The sequence below is a fragment of the Tiliqua scincoides genome, chromosome 15 (genome assembly GCF_035046505.1).
Source record: "Tiliqua scincoides isolate rTilSci1 chromosome 15, rTilSci1.hap2, whole genome shotgun sequence".
In the NCBI taxonomy this organism is placed as follows: domain Eukaryota; kingdom Metazoa; phylum Chordata; class Lepidosauria; order Squamata; family Scincidae; genus Tiliqua; species Tiliqua scincoides.
In genome coordinates, this window is record NC_089835.1 from 1,706,785 (window position 1) to 1,722,067 (window position 15,283).

The 15,283-nt window shown below is 50.4% G+C and overlaps 1 protein-coding gene across 1 annotated transcript in view; it reads left to right on the top strand.

The window, feature by feature from the left end:
- The window catches only part of NRXN2 (neurexin 2), a 300,535-nt gene that overhangs the window by 12,741 nt on the left and 272,511 nt on the right, over positions 1-15,283 (top strand). The window contains exon 2 of the mRNA XM_066610141.1: positions 6,926-6,943. Within this exon, the coding sequence (XP_066466238.1) occupies positions 6,926-6,943 (18 nt within the window). The remainder of the gene's footprint in view (positions 1-6,925; positions 6,944-15,283) is intronic.

Sequence of the window (15,283 nt, forward strand, 5' to 3'; positions counted from 1 at the left end):
ATCCCTTGCTCCATTAATTGGTTTTCCTTTTTCTCCTCTCCCTCCCTCCGCCGATCCCTGTTGCAGGCTCTCCTTTCTTCTTGTGCTTGCTCCCCCCCGCCCTGTGTCTTTTTGCATCAGCCTCTCTTTTTCGCCATACCCATACTCATGGGCAGGGCCTAAGCTGCACCCCACCGCCCACTTCTGTTAACTCCACTCCCTGTGATGGGTGCAGACAAGGGTGTGGATCATTGTTGACTTGCTCCCGTTGTCGCAGGGGGGCTCAGGGCCCAGCCAGTCTTGGTGTTCCCTGCAAGGACAGCTCAAGGTCGGCAGTTGCCAAGCAAGCAGCCAAAAAGATGGAGCAGGGAGGGGTGGCCCCCTCTTCCTCCCCACAGAGCATTGCTTGTAGCAAGGGCACCAGCCCCACTGTGCATGGTGGGGACCACCAGGTGGCAATAGGAGAGACCCTTGGTGCATTTTGGGAGGGGCTGCCAAGTGTCCAAAAACTCAAATCCATCTGCAGAAATTGGGGAGGCAGAGTGCAACCTCTGCCCCTTCCTTCCCATGCCTGATCTAGTTCAGAGCCTTGCGCCCTGGAACACACCAGTAAGACCCAGTCTGCCCATTTGAGTGAGGTGGTGAGCCAAGGCAGTAGAATTCTGGACCTTTTCCACTTCATGTTGTGGGGGAGGGGGAGTGGGAATAATTGTTTTTTGAATTCTCCCTTTCCACAAACTACATTTGGCGTGTAGGAAACCTGCAAACAGGGGATTTGTCTGTTCTCAGCTCTTTCCTCCAATGTGCTCATTTACAGTATTCAGGGAGGGTGTTTTTTTGTTTTGAGAGGGGCCCTGGGAAGGCAGTGTGAAAATATGACTCACCCATGTCCAGTTTGAAGTGGAACAGCCCAGAATTCTTCCAACTCAGTTTACCACTTCCCTCTGCATAATGGGTAAATTTGGGTCCCTGCTGCCTGCTTGAAACCCTGCAGTTTCCACTGTAGACCAGGGGTGTCTGACACCCTCTCGGATCATTGATTTTGCCTGGGTTGGACTGAAAGCAGCAGGGAGATGGAGCTCCGACCTCTGCAACATGGAAAAGATTCATTTTACACCCAGAATGAGGTAGCTGCGGAGACTCTCTTTCCTCTGTCTAGGTATGGGGAGAGAATTTAGCTCCTCCCTCTGATGACCAGGAAGATGCTTGTGGGGAGGGAGCCATAGCTGCACAAATAAAGCATTTACTGTGCCTGCAGATTGTCCCTGGTTCAGTTCCTGGCATCTCCAGGTAAGGCAGAGAAAGTTCTGTCTGAAACCCTGGAGAGTTGCCAGAGCTGCCAGTCAGTGCTTGCCAATGTGCTCAGAGGGACCGAGGGCTGACTCAGTAAACAGCTTCCTTTGACTGGGAGTCCAGCTCAGCCACTACCCCAGTTGCCTTTGTCCTAGGAATGCAGGCAGAAGTCCGACTGTTGGCTGCGCTGGCTGGCTGGCGAGAGAGAGGGAGGGAGGGAGAGCCTGCTGAAACTTCTCCATTGTCCTCTACCCAAGCCCTCGCTTCCAGTGTCCACTGGTGCTTTCATCTGAAAGGAAGGAGAAGTTTTATACCAGGTCTGTAGGGGAGAGAGATTATTCTCAGTGCCCCCCATCTCAGTGTTCGTTATCCCTCCTAGTCACCGGCTTTTTGTTTGCTGTTGCCAGGAAACCAGCTCACACCAGCAGCTGCCCTGGTGTTCTTGCATTCCAGGTTTGTATTTCAGCCAGAGCACAAAGTCCTGATCGCCCCTCCCTCTGCCGTTAACAAGGCCTGTCACCCACAAGTGTTGGCACCGTCTCTTCCAGAGAGAAGCTCCCTCAGTGCCATTATGAGCCGGATGTGTCATAGCAGATATTCCTTGCAGTGCAGCTGGACTAGATGGGCCTATGGCCTGATCCAGTGGGGCTGTTCTTATGTTCTTATGCACTGTCTGAATTCCAACCTGTCATGTGGCTGTTACAGGCACAGCCTCTGCAAATAGCTGCATGTCAGGCTGGAATTCAACAGGTGCAGCTTGTTCTCTTCTTTGCAGCTCTACATCATGGTAAGTAATCGCTGCTGTTATGCAGCTGGCTTGTAATGGCACTGAGGGAGCTTCTCTTGGGTGCAACCATTTTGTTGGGGTGCAATCCTGAAAAAAAAGAAACCCTGCCCAGATAGGGGTTTTTGTATGTTGGTGGGAGACCACTTGAGGGAAGTTGTTGGGAGGCGGAGGGGTCATAAAAACCACAAACCTGGACTAAAATGCAGTCGAATTCAACCTGTGTCTGTAGGGCAAGGCCCCCTCCTTCCTGCACACAAGTAATTGGATCAAATGAGGCTAGAATGGAGTGACCTCTTGGGGAAGAACTGGAACTCAGTGGTAGGGGACCTGATCTGTAGGCCAACCTTCTGGTTTCTACCCTGCCAGGTAGAGCTGGTCATGTTGAGACCTCAGAGGGATCTGGGGTTGCTGCCATCAGTGTAGCCAGCCCTGAGTGAGTCAGTGTCTGTTTCAGAATACAGCAGAATCATTTCTTCCGACCTCAAAGCCATCAGTAAGCAAGGGGGTTTTGATGGGGGGGGCAGCAGAAGCTTCAGTGAATATATGAGCAAGGGAGAGGGCGTGCTCTGGGCGCTATGATTACAGAGCTGGGGGTTGGGGGTGGTTGGGGATGGAGTCTCAAAACCTGCGTGCCTATCCCCCTACCATAGGAGAGATCCCTCACCAACCCCTCCAGGCCTTGGGTGCAGATAGATCACTTGATCCAAGCTTAATGTGCTCTGGAAAGCAGCCTTTGAGAAAATACTCAATGAGAAAATACAAAATGAGAGCAGTGAGCTAATGCAAGATAGAAAAAGACTCCCTTCAAAGTGTTTGGATGGGGAGGGGGCAAAGGAGGGTGTCTTTTTCCTCACCCCTAATATGGAGGTCCAGAATGAAGCCCACCCAGTGACTCAGATCCAGCCCCTTCCAGAAGCCTGTCTTTGATCATGTCGGGTGGGGAGGGGGGAGGCTCCTTAGCTTGCCATCCCACCCCAAGACCCTTCCCACATTCTTCCTGCATCCCCTGCCCAGCCGCTGTCCATGGTGCTGAACTCCAGAGGGGCAGCCACGTTGGTCTATCTTACAGAGTCTCACAGTACTGAACAGCTGGCACATTCTGCTGTTGTAAATTTCCATCTCATTCCTCTCTTATATATAAACTTTAAATAATACCGGTTACTTGCTCTGCTCCTGCCATCTCTTTTGACCTCGGACTTTGTCATTTCCACCCTCCCCCTATTTATCCCCACCCAATAATATCATAAATACCTGCATAGTGAAGATTTCACTCTGCGCAGCTGATGAAGTGATCTCTGATCCATGAATGCGGATGCTGAAATAAATTGGTTAGCTCTCAAGACACCTTAAAAATCTCTGTTGTCCCTGGTCCTAGTGGGTGGGCAAAAACACCCAGTTTCCAGCCTGATTCTTCCCCCAGTTGCTCTTATGCCACTTTATGTATTGTCTTCATCCACTGCTATTAGTTACATTCATGATTTGGGTTTTATTTTATCACCACATGGCCTGTGCGTGTTTATTTCCCTCACTTTTCGCCCCCCCCCCCGCCATTCTGTTGGCTTTGGAAACAGCCCCCAGGAGGCATCAGTCTTGCAGCTTTGGACACAATCAGCAACTTGGCATTTCAAATCCTCAGCTTTCCTGGGGTGCAGGGAAGGGGCCCATAGAACCTGAACTGGGTTGAGTCAGCTGCTTACTGGAGCCTGCCCCTGCTGTCAGAGACGAGTGGTGCCGACTCTTTGCACTTGTCGAAAGCCAGAGGCAAAGGCTCTGAAATGGGGGTTGTGAATCTTGTCACTGTTTTTGTCTCTAAAGCAGTGTCTGGGCTCCAAAGATTTTAGAATCAGGGTTGGGTAGCCCTTGAAAGGTGGAAGGAATGCACCTGTGTGTGTGACACTTACACTGTCAAGGCAGGAGAGCTCTAAGGAGCACTTCTCCAGCAAGAGACAAAGGGGGAATAAGGCCTTATGTACCTCCAAGTGCAGACCATCCCTCCCAGGCTCCACCACCCTGCCTGGAGAATGGAGAGATTTAACATGGTAGCCTTCTAACCTGGGATCTTGTACCGCTCTGTCACTCTGTTGCATCCTGGCCTACAACTAATTGGTCATGATGAAGAAACTCAGAGGAGTGTGAGGTTCTGAGCATGGGAGGAGGCTAGTTCCTTGCGAGACTTGAGTTCTGGCTGAGTGGGGGGCAGGGGTTCTCCAGTTTGAGGGTTGTCACTCTAGGAGAGTGAGTTTCAACTGTTTTCTTCTCATGGCACACTGACCTCTATGGTCTCACCTCTTGTGAAGTCACTTCTGGCTTTCAGGAGACTCTTCTGGGATCTGTGGCTCTGTTTCTAGGGCAAATCCTGTAGTGACGAATTGTCTGTCCCTCTTCCTCTGCCGGCAATGGAAGGAAGAGGGACAGATGGTTCGTTACCACAGACAGTTGCTCTAGAAAGAATCACAGATCCCGGAAGAATTCATCAGCCATTTTCAACTGCAGTGCTCCAAACTCTTGTGGCATATGTTTTGTGGCACGCCAATGTGCCCTGCCACACCAGTTGGAAATTGCTGCTCTCGGGTTTCTTGAGAGGCCAGATCTGGGTTACCCAGAGAGCGGGAGGTCATCAAAGGGCCTGCACCACCATTCATGCTGGATTTCGAAACCTCAGGTGGAATACCATGGAGGAGAGGATTCTGTTGGTCAACAGACTAGCTCTGACCTGGGAAAGTTGTGAGCAGCTGACAAGAGGGGGGAGTATGGTTCTTATTTTAGCCTCCTTCCCTCCTCCAGCACATCTGAGGCTGTAGGGGAGAAGGAGACCTGGGGCTACAACAGAGAAGAGGAACCTCCTGGGAAAAGATATTTGTTCTCTGCTTCTCTGCGGGGAAGCAACAGGTCTGGAAAGAGCCATACAGCCCTTCCCATCTCATTATTATTTTTACTGACTTTGCATAGTATTTTAAAGTCAGTGACATTAAAGTCACTCTTTAAAGTATTTTAAAGAGTGAAAAGTCAGATCCCTACCCCGAGGGGTTTATAGGAGACACAGTGGATGAAGGGGAGGGAAATGGAGGCAGGGATAAGCGGGTGGGCAGAGAATATGATTCTTTCAGCGTCATGTACTTAGGCTTAATTAGTTGCAAGCGGGGAACTGGGACAAAAGTGTTGTGCCAAGTGCTTCCTGGGAAAGTGGTTTTTTTTGGTTTTGGAGGGAGTGCGCGAGGAGGCTGTACCATAAGGGACAGCAAAGGAGAAAGCGTGGAGCCAACTGAGGGAGTAGAGATGTTGGGGTGGTTGAGGGTAGTGGGAAAGCAAGGCTTATGGGTGGAGGCCAAGGCAGCAGGGTGCGGTGAGGAAAGGTGTGGAGAGATTTCTGGGTCTGCAGGTAGCATTTCTTGCTCGAACCCTCCCATCTACCCAGGGAAGCTTTTCTGTGTGTGCGAAATTCATCTAGGACAGTGATTTTTAACCTTTTTCATCTCGCGGCGCACTGGCAAGGCACTAAAATGGTCAAGGCACACCATCAACTTTTTGATAATTGACAAGGCACACTGTGCTGTCAATGGGGGCTCGCATCCCCCAAAGATCCTATTGATAAATGACCCTCTCCCAAATTCCCGTGGCACACCTGGGGGCCATTTGTGGCACACCAGTGTGCCATGACACAGTGGTTGAAAATGGCTGATCTAGGAGCTGAAGGCTTGCAAGAGGTTCAGTCATAAGGGAGAAAAGCAAAGCCTCATTCATCCATCTAAATAAGCCATTGGAGTGAAATACTTAAAGAGACATCCCTCCTGCTCCCCCCCCAGCAGTACTGTAAGGCTGCACACTACACACTAAAGCTGCACACTACACACTACAGTGATGAGGTGTGTCTTTGGGGCGGCGGTGGGGGTGGCAGTAAGTGGGGGCTGCTCCTTAGTGCCACTAATTGGGGGCCTTAGGAGAAAAATAGTTTCAAGGTGAATGGTAATGGAGAGGTGAAGCTAATTCCGGTGTGCGGGAGGCTTGCAAACAGGCCTGAATGGGTCCGTAATCAGAATTTAAAATATGAAGAACGTCTGCTTAAAAGCATGAGCCAATAAATCGACTGGATTAAGTCATTAATCACCAGAGAGAAATGTGAATTTTAACACCTGTCGAGCTGATAATGGCCTTCCTAGCCCCTGCTCCACTCCCTGTGTCAGGGAAGAGCCCACAGGTTGGCTCCTACCTCCACCTTTCCTCCTCTTCCCACTCCCTGAATCTGAAAAAGGAGCACAGGAGGAGAAAGTGTGAAAAGTGGAGAGAAAACTGGCAAGACACCCTAGCCTACCCCTCTCCTCTCCTCCACACTTGCCCTCCTGCTCTGAGTCTGTGGAACTCCTTGCCACAAGATGCGGTGATGGCATGTGGCCTAGATGTCTGGACAAACTTCTGGGGGAAAATCCATCACAGATTACAAGCCATGATGTGTATGTGCAACCTCCTGGTTTTAGACGTGTGCTTCCTCAGAAAGCCAGATGCAAGGAAGAGCCCCAGGATGAGGTCTCTTTTTAGCTTGTGTGCTCCCTGAGGCATCTGGTGGGCCACTGTGAGATACAGGAAGCTGGACTAGATGGGCCTTGGGCCTGATCCAGGGAGACTCTTTTCTTATGTCCTTATGTTCCCGTCTTCCTTTTTGAACCTTGTGAGCTGGAGGATATGCAGTGGAGGTGGTGGCTGTATGTCCCCAGTTAGTTTTGCGCTGATGGGTTTGCATTTGCTGTGCAATCCCACCCCCCCTTGCCTCTATTGCTTATTTGTTGAGCAGATACCCCATTTGTGGTACTGATTCTGTCTTTCTCTTCCCCCCCCCCCGCCTCTCCACCTTGCCTTGCTGTGATCCTGAAGAAGAACTTACGATGGAAGGTGAGTACACCTCTTTCTTTGGAATTCTAATAACAGTGGTCTGTTTAGTTTTCAGGGGTGGGTGAATACATTGTGGTTTTGTGCAGAAGTTGCTGTGAATTGCTTGTGCTTGTTTCATGGAACTGGGGGGATGCTTTTTTGTGAGGGATGCTCCCCCACTTAGGATCCAGCCTGTGTTCCACAAGTTGCAAGGACATCTTTTTTCTTAGGGAGGAGATGGAAGTTCCAATCCTTTCCTTTGTGCACATAATTCAGGAGGGCTGATCTTTGGGATATAAGAGGCTTGGGTGGGTGGAAGGTGTCTTTATGAAGGTGAGAAGAAGGATGTTTGGCAGTATCAAGATAGGAGAGGATATTTTAGCCAGTTTCCATAGCTTTAGTTGGATATGGAAGTGCAGTCTGGCCCTTGAAAGTCACATGAGACCTATATGGAAATTCCTTCCTTCCTTCCATACAAAACTTCCTGCAGTTGGGTCCCTTCTTCCACCCTGCCCCACTTTTGATTATTTTCCCCCCCAAGGCTTTCCAGTTGTATATTAAGGGTGTAATCCTAACCTTGTGTTTGGTCGGTGCAAGTCCCTTGCACCAGCCCAGGATGGTCGCAACATGCCGTAAAGCGTGTTTGTACCTCCTGGTGTGCTGGAGGAGGGTCGCAACATGCCATAAAGCATGTTTGTACCTCCTGGTGTGTTGGCTAGGCTGGCACAGGGATGCATGCTGGCCCACGGAGGTTGCATTCAACCTTCCTGCTGACCTGGGGAGGGAAAGTTGCAATGGCTGAGCTCGGCCCATGCAGGGGTCTGGGAAGGAGGCATTCCGGGGTGGGGGAAGGGCAGGTGGAGGGTATTTGAGGGGGCGGGCCGGCAGGGAGTGGGAGGTGGGGCTGGGACCCAGCAGTTATACCGGATTGCAACCACGTTCCCTGAGCAGCGCAGAGCAGCTCCAAGTCACTCCATTCTCCTTGGATATGCATCTCCTCTTGAGGTGGCGCAGGTCTGAGAAGACCCACTGAGGCTGTGGTGGCTTACCCAGGGGAAAAGTAAGGGGAAGTGGCTCTGGCTCAGCCACTTCTGGCCCCAATCTTGCGCTGGATACAGCGCAGGCCTCCTGGCCTGCCTGTTGCAGCGCAAGATAGGATTGCACTGCATAGAACTTAGCTTGGATTACAGGAGTTTGCAGTCTTGTCCCTATGGTTGAAACAGGGTTGGTAACTTTGGGAAGTGCTGTCTGCCACTTGCTTTGGGATAAAGGGGGCAAGGATACACCAGAACCCAGAAGCTGGGAGTGGGCTTCCTTCCTAAGCGCAGAAACTCTCTTCCCTCCCCTCCTGCTAAAGATAACTCAGTGCCCTGGAGCAAATCCTCCTTTTTACTTCCGTCTCTGGGGAAATGCTTGCCTCATCCATGAGGTCAGCTGAGGTGGGTGCCTCAGGTGGCAGATGGGTGAGGGGCATCTACCTCTGTCTGCCCACTTGGCTCTGCTGCTGCTGCTGCTCTTCCTCCTTGTGGTCCCTGGGCTCAAAAGGAAGAGAGGAGTGGAGCAGAAGAGAGAGTGTAGAGGAGAAGGGAATGGTGGACTGGACGATTCAGGAGGAAGAGGAAGTGTGACGGAGAGTGGGTGGGCTGGAGCTTCTTTCTCTTCCTTTCGAAATTCCGGGCACCATAGGATGCAGCAGCACCTTGACAGCAGCAGCAGCTGGTGCACTTGCCACACAAGGGACAGGCAGCATTTGGTGCACCACTTCAGTTCCTGAGAAGTCTTAGACTGACCCTGCTGGGGAGAAAAGGACTTGTAGATGCTCAGCCTATTCCCTTGCAAAATGGGATTTGTGGGGTTCCTGCCTCCCTGCTCCACTTAATCTGGTGCTATGTGAATGGTGTTTCTTTGGTGGGCGGGAACCTGGAGCTTCAGCTCCCTAGACTTGCTGCGGTGACCTTGGGGAGCTGGTGTGTGTGTGTAAGGTCTGGCCATACCATGAAACCATTGCTGTAGGCAAGACATCCCAGAGGGGTGCCCTTTCCAGTTTCCCATCTCTCCAGCTCTGCTTGCCATTTAGAACAAGCAAGCCTGGAGCTGGTTGGGTGCTTACATGTGTCACCTTAGGTGTGGCAATGTCTGTCTAGGCCAGCACTGCCTGCGCATGTGTGCATTACGGAAAGATTCTGATCGGAAAGTTTGTTGTGGTGCCTTTGTCTCCAGAGGGCGGGTAAGCAGTTGATGTACGTCTGTTACTATGTAATGTTTGATTGGTGGCAACTGTGCTCTAGGAGTTGCACAAAACGTTGGGCAATGGGGTGGGGAGCCTCCTGAGGGAGGAGCTGCCTTTTGCACTTGCTGTGCTCTTGACCTCCACAGATCTTCACCAGTTCCCACTGTGCTTCAGGCTTGACAGCCCCCATTCCCCTGGGCTTGCAAGCAGGTGTGCCTCACTGCCATAGCCATTTATGGGGGGCAAAAGGGGGAACAGAGAGACTTTGGGTGGAGGAGAGTGTTGTGCCATATTTATTTTTCACCTTTTTATGCTGCCCTTCCTTGAAAAATTAAATCCTTCCCCCTCTTTGGTCCTCACGGCAACCCTGTGAGGTAGGCAAGGCTGAGAGAGCTCATCTGACTCGAGGTCGCCCAGGAAGCTTCATAGCTGAGCAGGGACTTCACCAAGGACCTTCCAGGTCTAACACCAGAACCATCCTGGCTGTAGTTATGACGGTGGGTGTGAAAAATAATAAGCTGTGTTTGGTGATCCATGAGGAATGGTCCTGGAAGGAAAACGGGTGTCTATGTAGATTTTCAGGCCCCCATGTCTGTTCCTCCACAACAAGCATTCATCCAGTTCCCCCTTCTCATGCAGAGTGCTGAGAGGGAATGCAGAGGCTCTTGTGGCTCCTGTGTGTGTGTGTGTGTGTGTGTGTGTGTGTGTGTGTGTGTGTGGTTGTCACACTTCAGGTGGGGACACTGTAGAGCTGAAAAAGGCATGGAAGAAGGCAGCCAAAATTACCAGAGCGCTGGAGCTCTTTCCTAGGAAAGGCTTAGGGGGAGACATGGATTGAAATTTATAATTTCAACCTTTTGAAGTCTTTTTTGAGGGAGTCTTTTTTCCTCCCTCTCTCAGAATACTAGAATGAGGCCTGATCCAGTGAAACCGGGGAGGGGGGAGCAGACAAAAGGGCGGGTCACTTCACACAGTGCATCATTAGCCTGTGGAATTCCCTGCCACAAGATGTGATGATGGCCTCTAGCTTGGACGCCTTGAAAAGGGGACAGAAGAAATTCATGGTCTATCAATAACTGCTGATCATGATGGCTCTACGCTGGTGAGTTCATCTCTAAGTACAAGCCGCAATGGTGGGCGAAAAGGATGCCTTTCTCTCTGGCTTGTGGGCTTCCAAGAGTGGCCTTAATGGTGGGCCGCTGTGGGAGGCAAGGCTAGGTTAGATGAGCCTTTGACATGATCTGACAGAGGCTGCTCTTATTTTGTGTGCAGAAATAAAAAAACTCCTCAGTGAATCTTTAATTCCATTTGCAGAGACATAATTCTCAGAGTTGTTTGGTTTTGTGGGTGTGACAGTGATGGGGGGAACAGGTTTTAATGAGTAGTGTAGACATGGCATGGTCAAAGGGAGTGCTGCTGCTCCAAGCTCTCCCAAAATGAAATTAAATGCCACCCCCTTTACACAGCAGTGAGCTCACTGCCTACTCTGCCACTCCTCGTCTTCCTCCCACTCCTTGAATTTGAACAGGAAGAGAGGGATGGAAGAGGAAGTGTGGAGAAGAGAGTGGTGGGCTAGAGTGTCTCCTCCACATTTTCCCACTAGTCCGATTCATCTTGCATTTTGACACTCTAGCCCACTACTCTCCTATCCTCCACATCTCCCCTTCTGTCCCATTCTCCTTTTCCTTTCAGACTCTGAGGAGAAGGGGTGGCACAGGTGGACAGGTGGCGTGTACCTCCTACCAATTCACCCTCTGAGGTGATGTCCTCCACCCTCCTTCCAGATGGGTCAGTAGTGCTAATGCTTTTTACAAGCCTCTGCTCTCCAGGAACAAGGTTTGCAGTTGGCATTTTTATTCTGGCTGGCACCACCAGCGGACTTCAGCGGACCAATCCCAGCACTTACTGGTACCAGGTCAATTGCTGCTGCTTCTGGTGTGTATGTGTGTATCTGCCATGGTCACTCGCTCACATCACCACCTGCTTGAACAGCTACTTTGCCTCCCTGAGTGTCTTGGGCAGCCTCCCCAATAACAAATAAGTTATTTGTTATGTTATGTGTTGCCTGGTTCCCCAAGCTGTCTTGTGCCCTCTATTTTGACTGAGTTGCAATCCCTGGGCATTCTGCTTCCTACCTGCTTCCATTCTGCCTTCTCTAGGCATTGACCAGCAGAAAGTAGGTGTTGGTGCGCAGACATGATTCAGTATGTGTTTGTGTAGGAGACAATTAGTCAAAGCAACCTGCGTTCGGCAAGCACAGATACCCGTTCCTGGTTGCAGCTGGAAATCCATCCCTCTCTCTCTTCTCCTGCCCCCCTTTTGTGTTTTTGAAGTGGGAAAGAATGCCCACAACCCAGCACTGTATGTTGTGTGTGCCTGGTCCTGCCCTGTGCTGGAGATTGCCCTGGGCCTGGGATTGACACTGGACTTTGGCAGGCTAATGCCCTGACCCACACAGTCAACTGACCATCCCCAGAAGCCTCAGGATCCAGAGACGTAGATGGACCTGGGGCTCATCTTTGCTTCAGGAGCAAAGTACTGCAACCTGGTACTGGCCCTGCTGGAGCTGATTTTCGATAGCAGGACAGAAACAAAGAAAAGAGTCTGAAACCAAAACTACCCCCTGATTCATCTGTCTCAGCATCCTTGAAGACTGACTGGGATTAAACTTTTCTGCATGCAAAGCAGGGGCTGTACCACAGGGCCACGGCCCTCCCCTGAATACTGAGGTGGGACAGCCTGCCCAAGACGACTTAGGGAACTCAAATGGGGAAGCTCTGAGCTTTCCTATGGTGCTAAACTAGCAAGTGTCCGAGAAGCAAACTGCTGCAGGCATCAGGAAGTGCTGGGCTGTGTGAGTGCTAAATTCTCTGATTTGGGGCTCTTGTGGAGGTGCCTTTGCCACTTTGGAGGATGCTCTAGGCCAGTGATTCTCAAATGTTTTAGCACTGGGACCCACTTTTTTGCCTGACAATTTGTTGAGACCCACTGGAAGTGAGGTCATTAGCCTGGAAGTGGCATCATCCATTCAGGCGTCAAGCCTAAGCTGTGATCAACCAAAAGCCCTGGGCATTTGTTCTGCTATTTTCTATAGCCCAGAATTCAAACATTCCAGCTTGGAATTCAAAGCAGAAGGCAGGCTTGGATCCTTATCCACCCACATAGCCCTCCCACTTCTAGTGCCCACCTTCCCTCCTGATCAGGTCAGAGCACCATCTCTCTCTCCCACCAGGAACCCGCCGTGCCCAGCAGTCCTGCACCTTGTGTTTTCAGCTCTGTGTTTTCAGTGGTGGCTGAGCTCGGTGCTACGGTGAAACTGGCTCACAACCCACCTAGTGGGTCCTGACCCACAGTTTGAGAAACACTGTAGAAATGCCTATAGTATAGGCCATAGGCCTGTGGCAGAGCCCCTGCCTTGCACTTAGAATGCCCCAGGTTCACTCCCTGGCAGCTTTTCCAAGTAGGGCAGAGAAAGACCCTTGTCTGAAACCCTGGACAAATGCTGCCAGGCTAGCATTTGAGATGCTGCCGGGCTAGCATCTAGCTTGAGCTAGAGCTAGACAGACCAAGGGTCTGACTCAGGAAAAGAAATTGTCAGGGTCCCCACCGAAGGACAGACACACAAATGTCCTCTTGCCAAGCTTTGGAAATGTGTTTGCTTTTAAGGTGCAACAGGACTCTTGCGGTTTTCTGCTGCAGACTTGCACATCTACCTCTCTGGAAGGTGTTACTATGTTAATTGGGTGTCTTTGGCTATGTGTGCCGTCAATTGCAGCCTTGTTGTGTGTGGGAATACCCCTGTGAGCAAGTGAGTCAGCCCAAGCAGGCATGTGCAGCAGGCTCAGCTATTCCTGAACAAAAGCACCCCAGCTTGGTGTTTTGGAGGACAGGCTGGCGTGCCAGTCCACAAGCACATGCACTAAGGTGCACATGAGTGTCCAGAATGGTGTCTCAAGCAGCAGGCTGATGCACTGCCCCACCAGTGGATTTTACTCATGAGTAAATGCAACAACCTCCTTGTCCCTCAATTATTTCCTTTTGGACAATGTCTGGCAGTCATTTGTCGGAATAAATGCATGTCGTCTTGTAGCCACATTGCCATGGTGGAGACAGCCATGCGTCTGCCTAGAAGAACAATCATTTTATGTGTTCCCCTGTAATTGTCCAGAAGTAGTGTCAGCATCTCCCAGTAAAGGAGGGAGAATGAAGGTGAGGTCATTTATTGGTGACTCTTAAGATGTACCAATACAGTACAGAATCTGTATCCATGGGGGATCCATTCCCTCTGCGGATAGTGAAACTTGCGAATAATGGAATCTGTTAGTGGAGTCCAATAGAACATCTGGATGCAACCAGGAGCACCTTTCGGTCACATCCTGAGATATCGGAAAGGCACTTTTGTGAAAACCAGAAGTGCCTTTCCCACAGTTCTGGGAGATAGAACACCCCAAAGGGGCTGCATGTGGCCTCCCCGGGCCTCAGAAGCCTCCTGATCTGGAAAGTCCTCTATGGGTCCTCCAGGCATGGGTTTGGAAATTCACGGTGGGTGGGTCAAATCTGTGGGTTCTGAACCCGCAGATAAGGAGAACCCTCTGTAAATGCCAAAAATGACTGCTGTGTCACCACGCTTGTTTTTTGACATTTACCCCTTGGCATGGAATATGCTGTTCTTCACACAGCTAGTGATGGGAGTGAAGGTGACTTTTGGTCATGTCCTGTGCATGGTTATGTTTCAGATTTCATTAGAGAAGTAAGATTTCTTTGGATGTGCCCTTTCATCCTTTCAAAAAGTTGAAAATTCCCAGTGGAATGTCAATATTCACCTATTTGGGAGCAGTTATCGTAACATTCGACCGTGTATCAGGTGTGGGAGGGGCACTTCTGCACAGTTGCCAACTTTAGTGTACAGTTAATAGGGATCTGAAGGCCTTAGGAGTGGACCTCAACAGGTGGGAAACCCTGGCCTCTGAGCGGCCCGCTTGGAGGCAGGCTGTGCAGCATGGCCTTTCCCAGTTTGAAGAGACACTTGGCCAACAGATTGAGGCAATGAGGCAAAGAAGGAAGGCCCATAGCCAGGGAGACAGACCAGGGACAGACTGCACTTGCTCCCGGTGTGGAAGGGATTGTCACTCCCGAATCGGCCTTTTCAGCCACACTAGACGCTGTGCCAGAACCACCATCCAGAGCGCACTACCATAGTCTTTCGAGACTGAAGGTTGCCAACAATATAGGGGCTGGATAGTTTGGGCACTGGTCAGACACAGAAGGACCCATGACCGACCTCTGAGGTTGCAGTAGTGAGGCAGATGTGTTGCATTCTGGGTAAAAAAAAGATGACCGCGATCAGCAGCATTTCCCTTTCTATGAAGGGCCTTGTGAAAGCACTTGGCCAAGTGTTTTCATGAACTTTGCTGAAGGCACCAATGGAGGAATAGAGCTGCACATTTCTGGTCATGCACTTAATGGCACACAAGAGACTGGTAAAACAGAATGTCGAATTTTTCTGTTCTTGTGTGGCAGAAACGGAGCAGTGGAAGCTGGAGCCTCAGACCTTCATGAGGATGTAAGAAGAGCTCCGCTGGGATCAAGGGAGCACTGAACAAAGGCACACCCTTGTTTCTTACAGTGGCCAAATCAGTGCTTCTGGGAAGCCCATAAGTGGGAGGGGAAGCAATGGCTCCTCCTGGCTCCTGCAACCAGTATTCAGGGGGAGACTGCCGCTGTAGCTGGAGGCTTCACAAAGTCTTAATGGCTAGTGGCCTGTGATAGACCCCTCTTCCTTTGTGAAGTTGGCCTGGCCCATTTTCTAGCCCTCTAAGAGAGGTGGGCAAACATTTTGGCAGGAGGGCCACATTGTCTCTCTAACACTACTTTGGGGGCTGGGAAAAAAAGAATTAATTTACATTTCAAATTTGAATAAATGTACACAAATTTGCATAAATGAATACATTTGAAGCAGAACTTATATGAAAGAAAGAATTTTACTGAGCTTATTTATAATGCACATGAGAACTATAATACAGGCCTGTAGAACCACATGAGAACTATGAACTGTTTGCCACACACCCCTTGCACAGTGAAAACACAAACCAAGCTAAAAACCCATGGAGGCAGAAGTTGTTCAGAGGCAA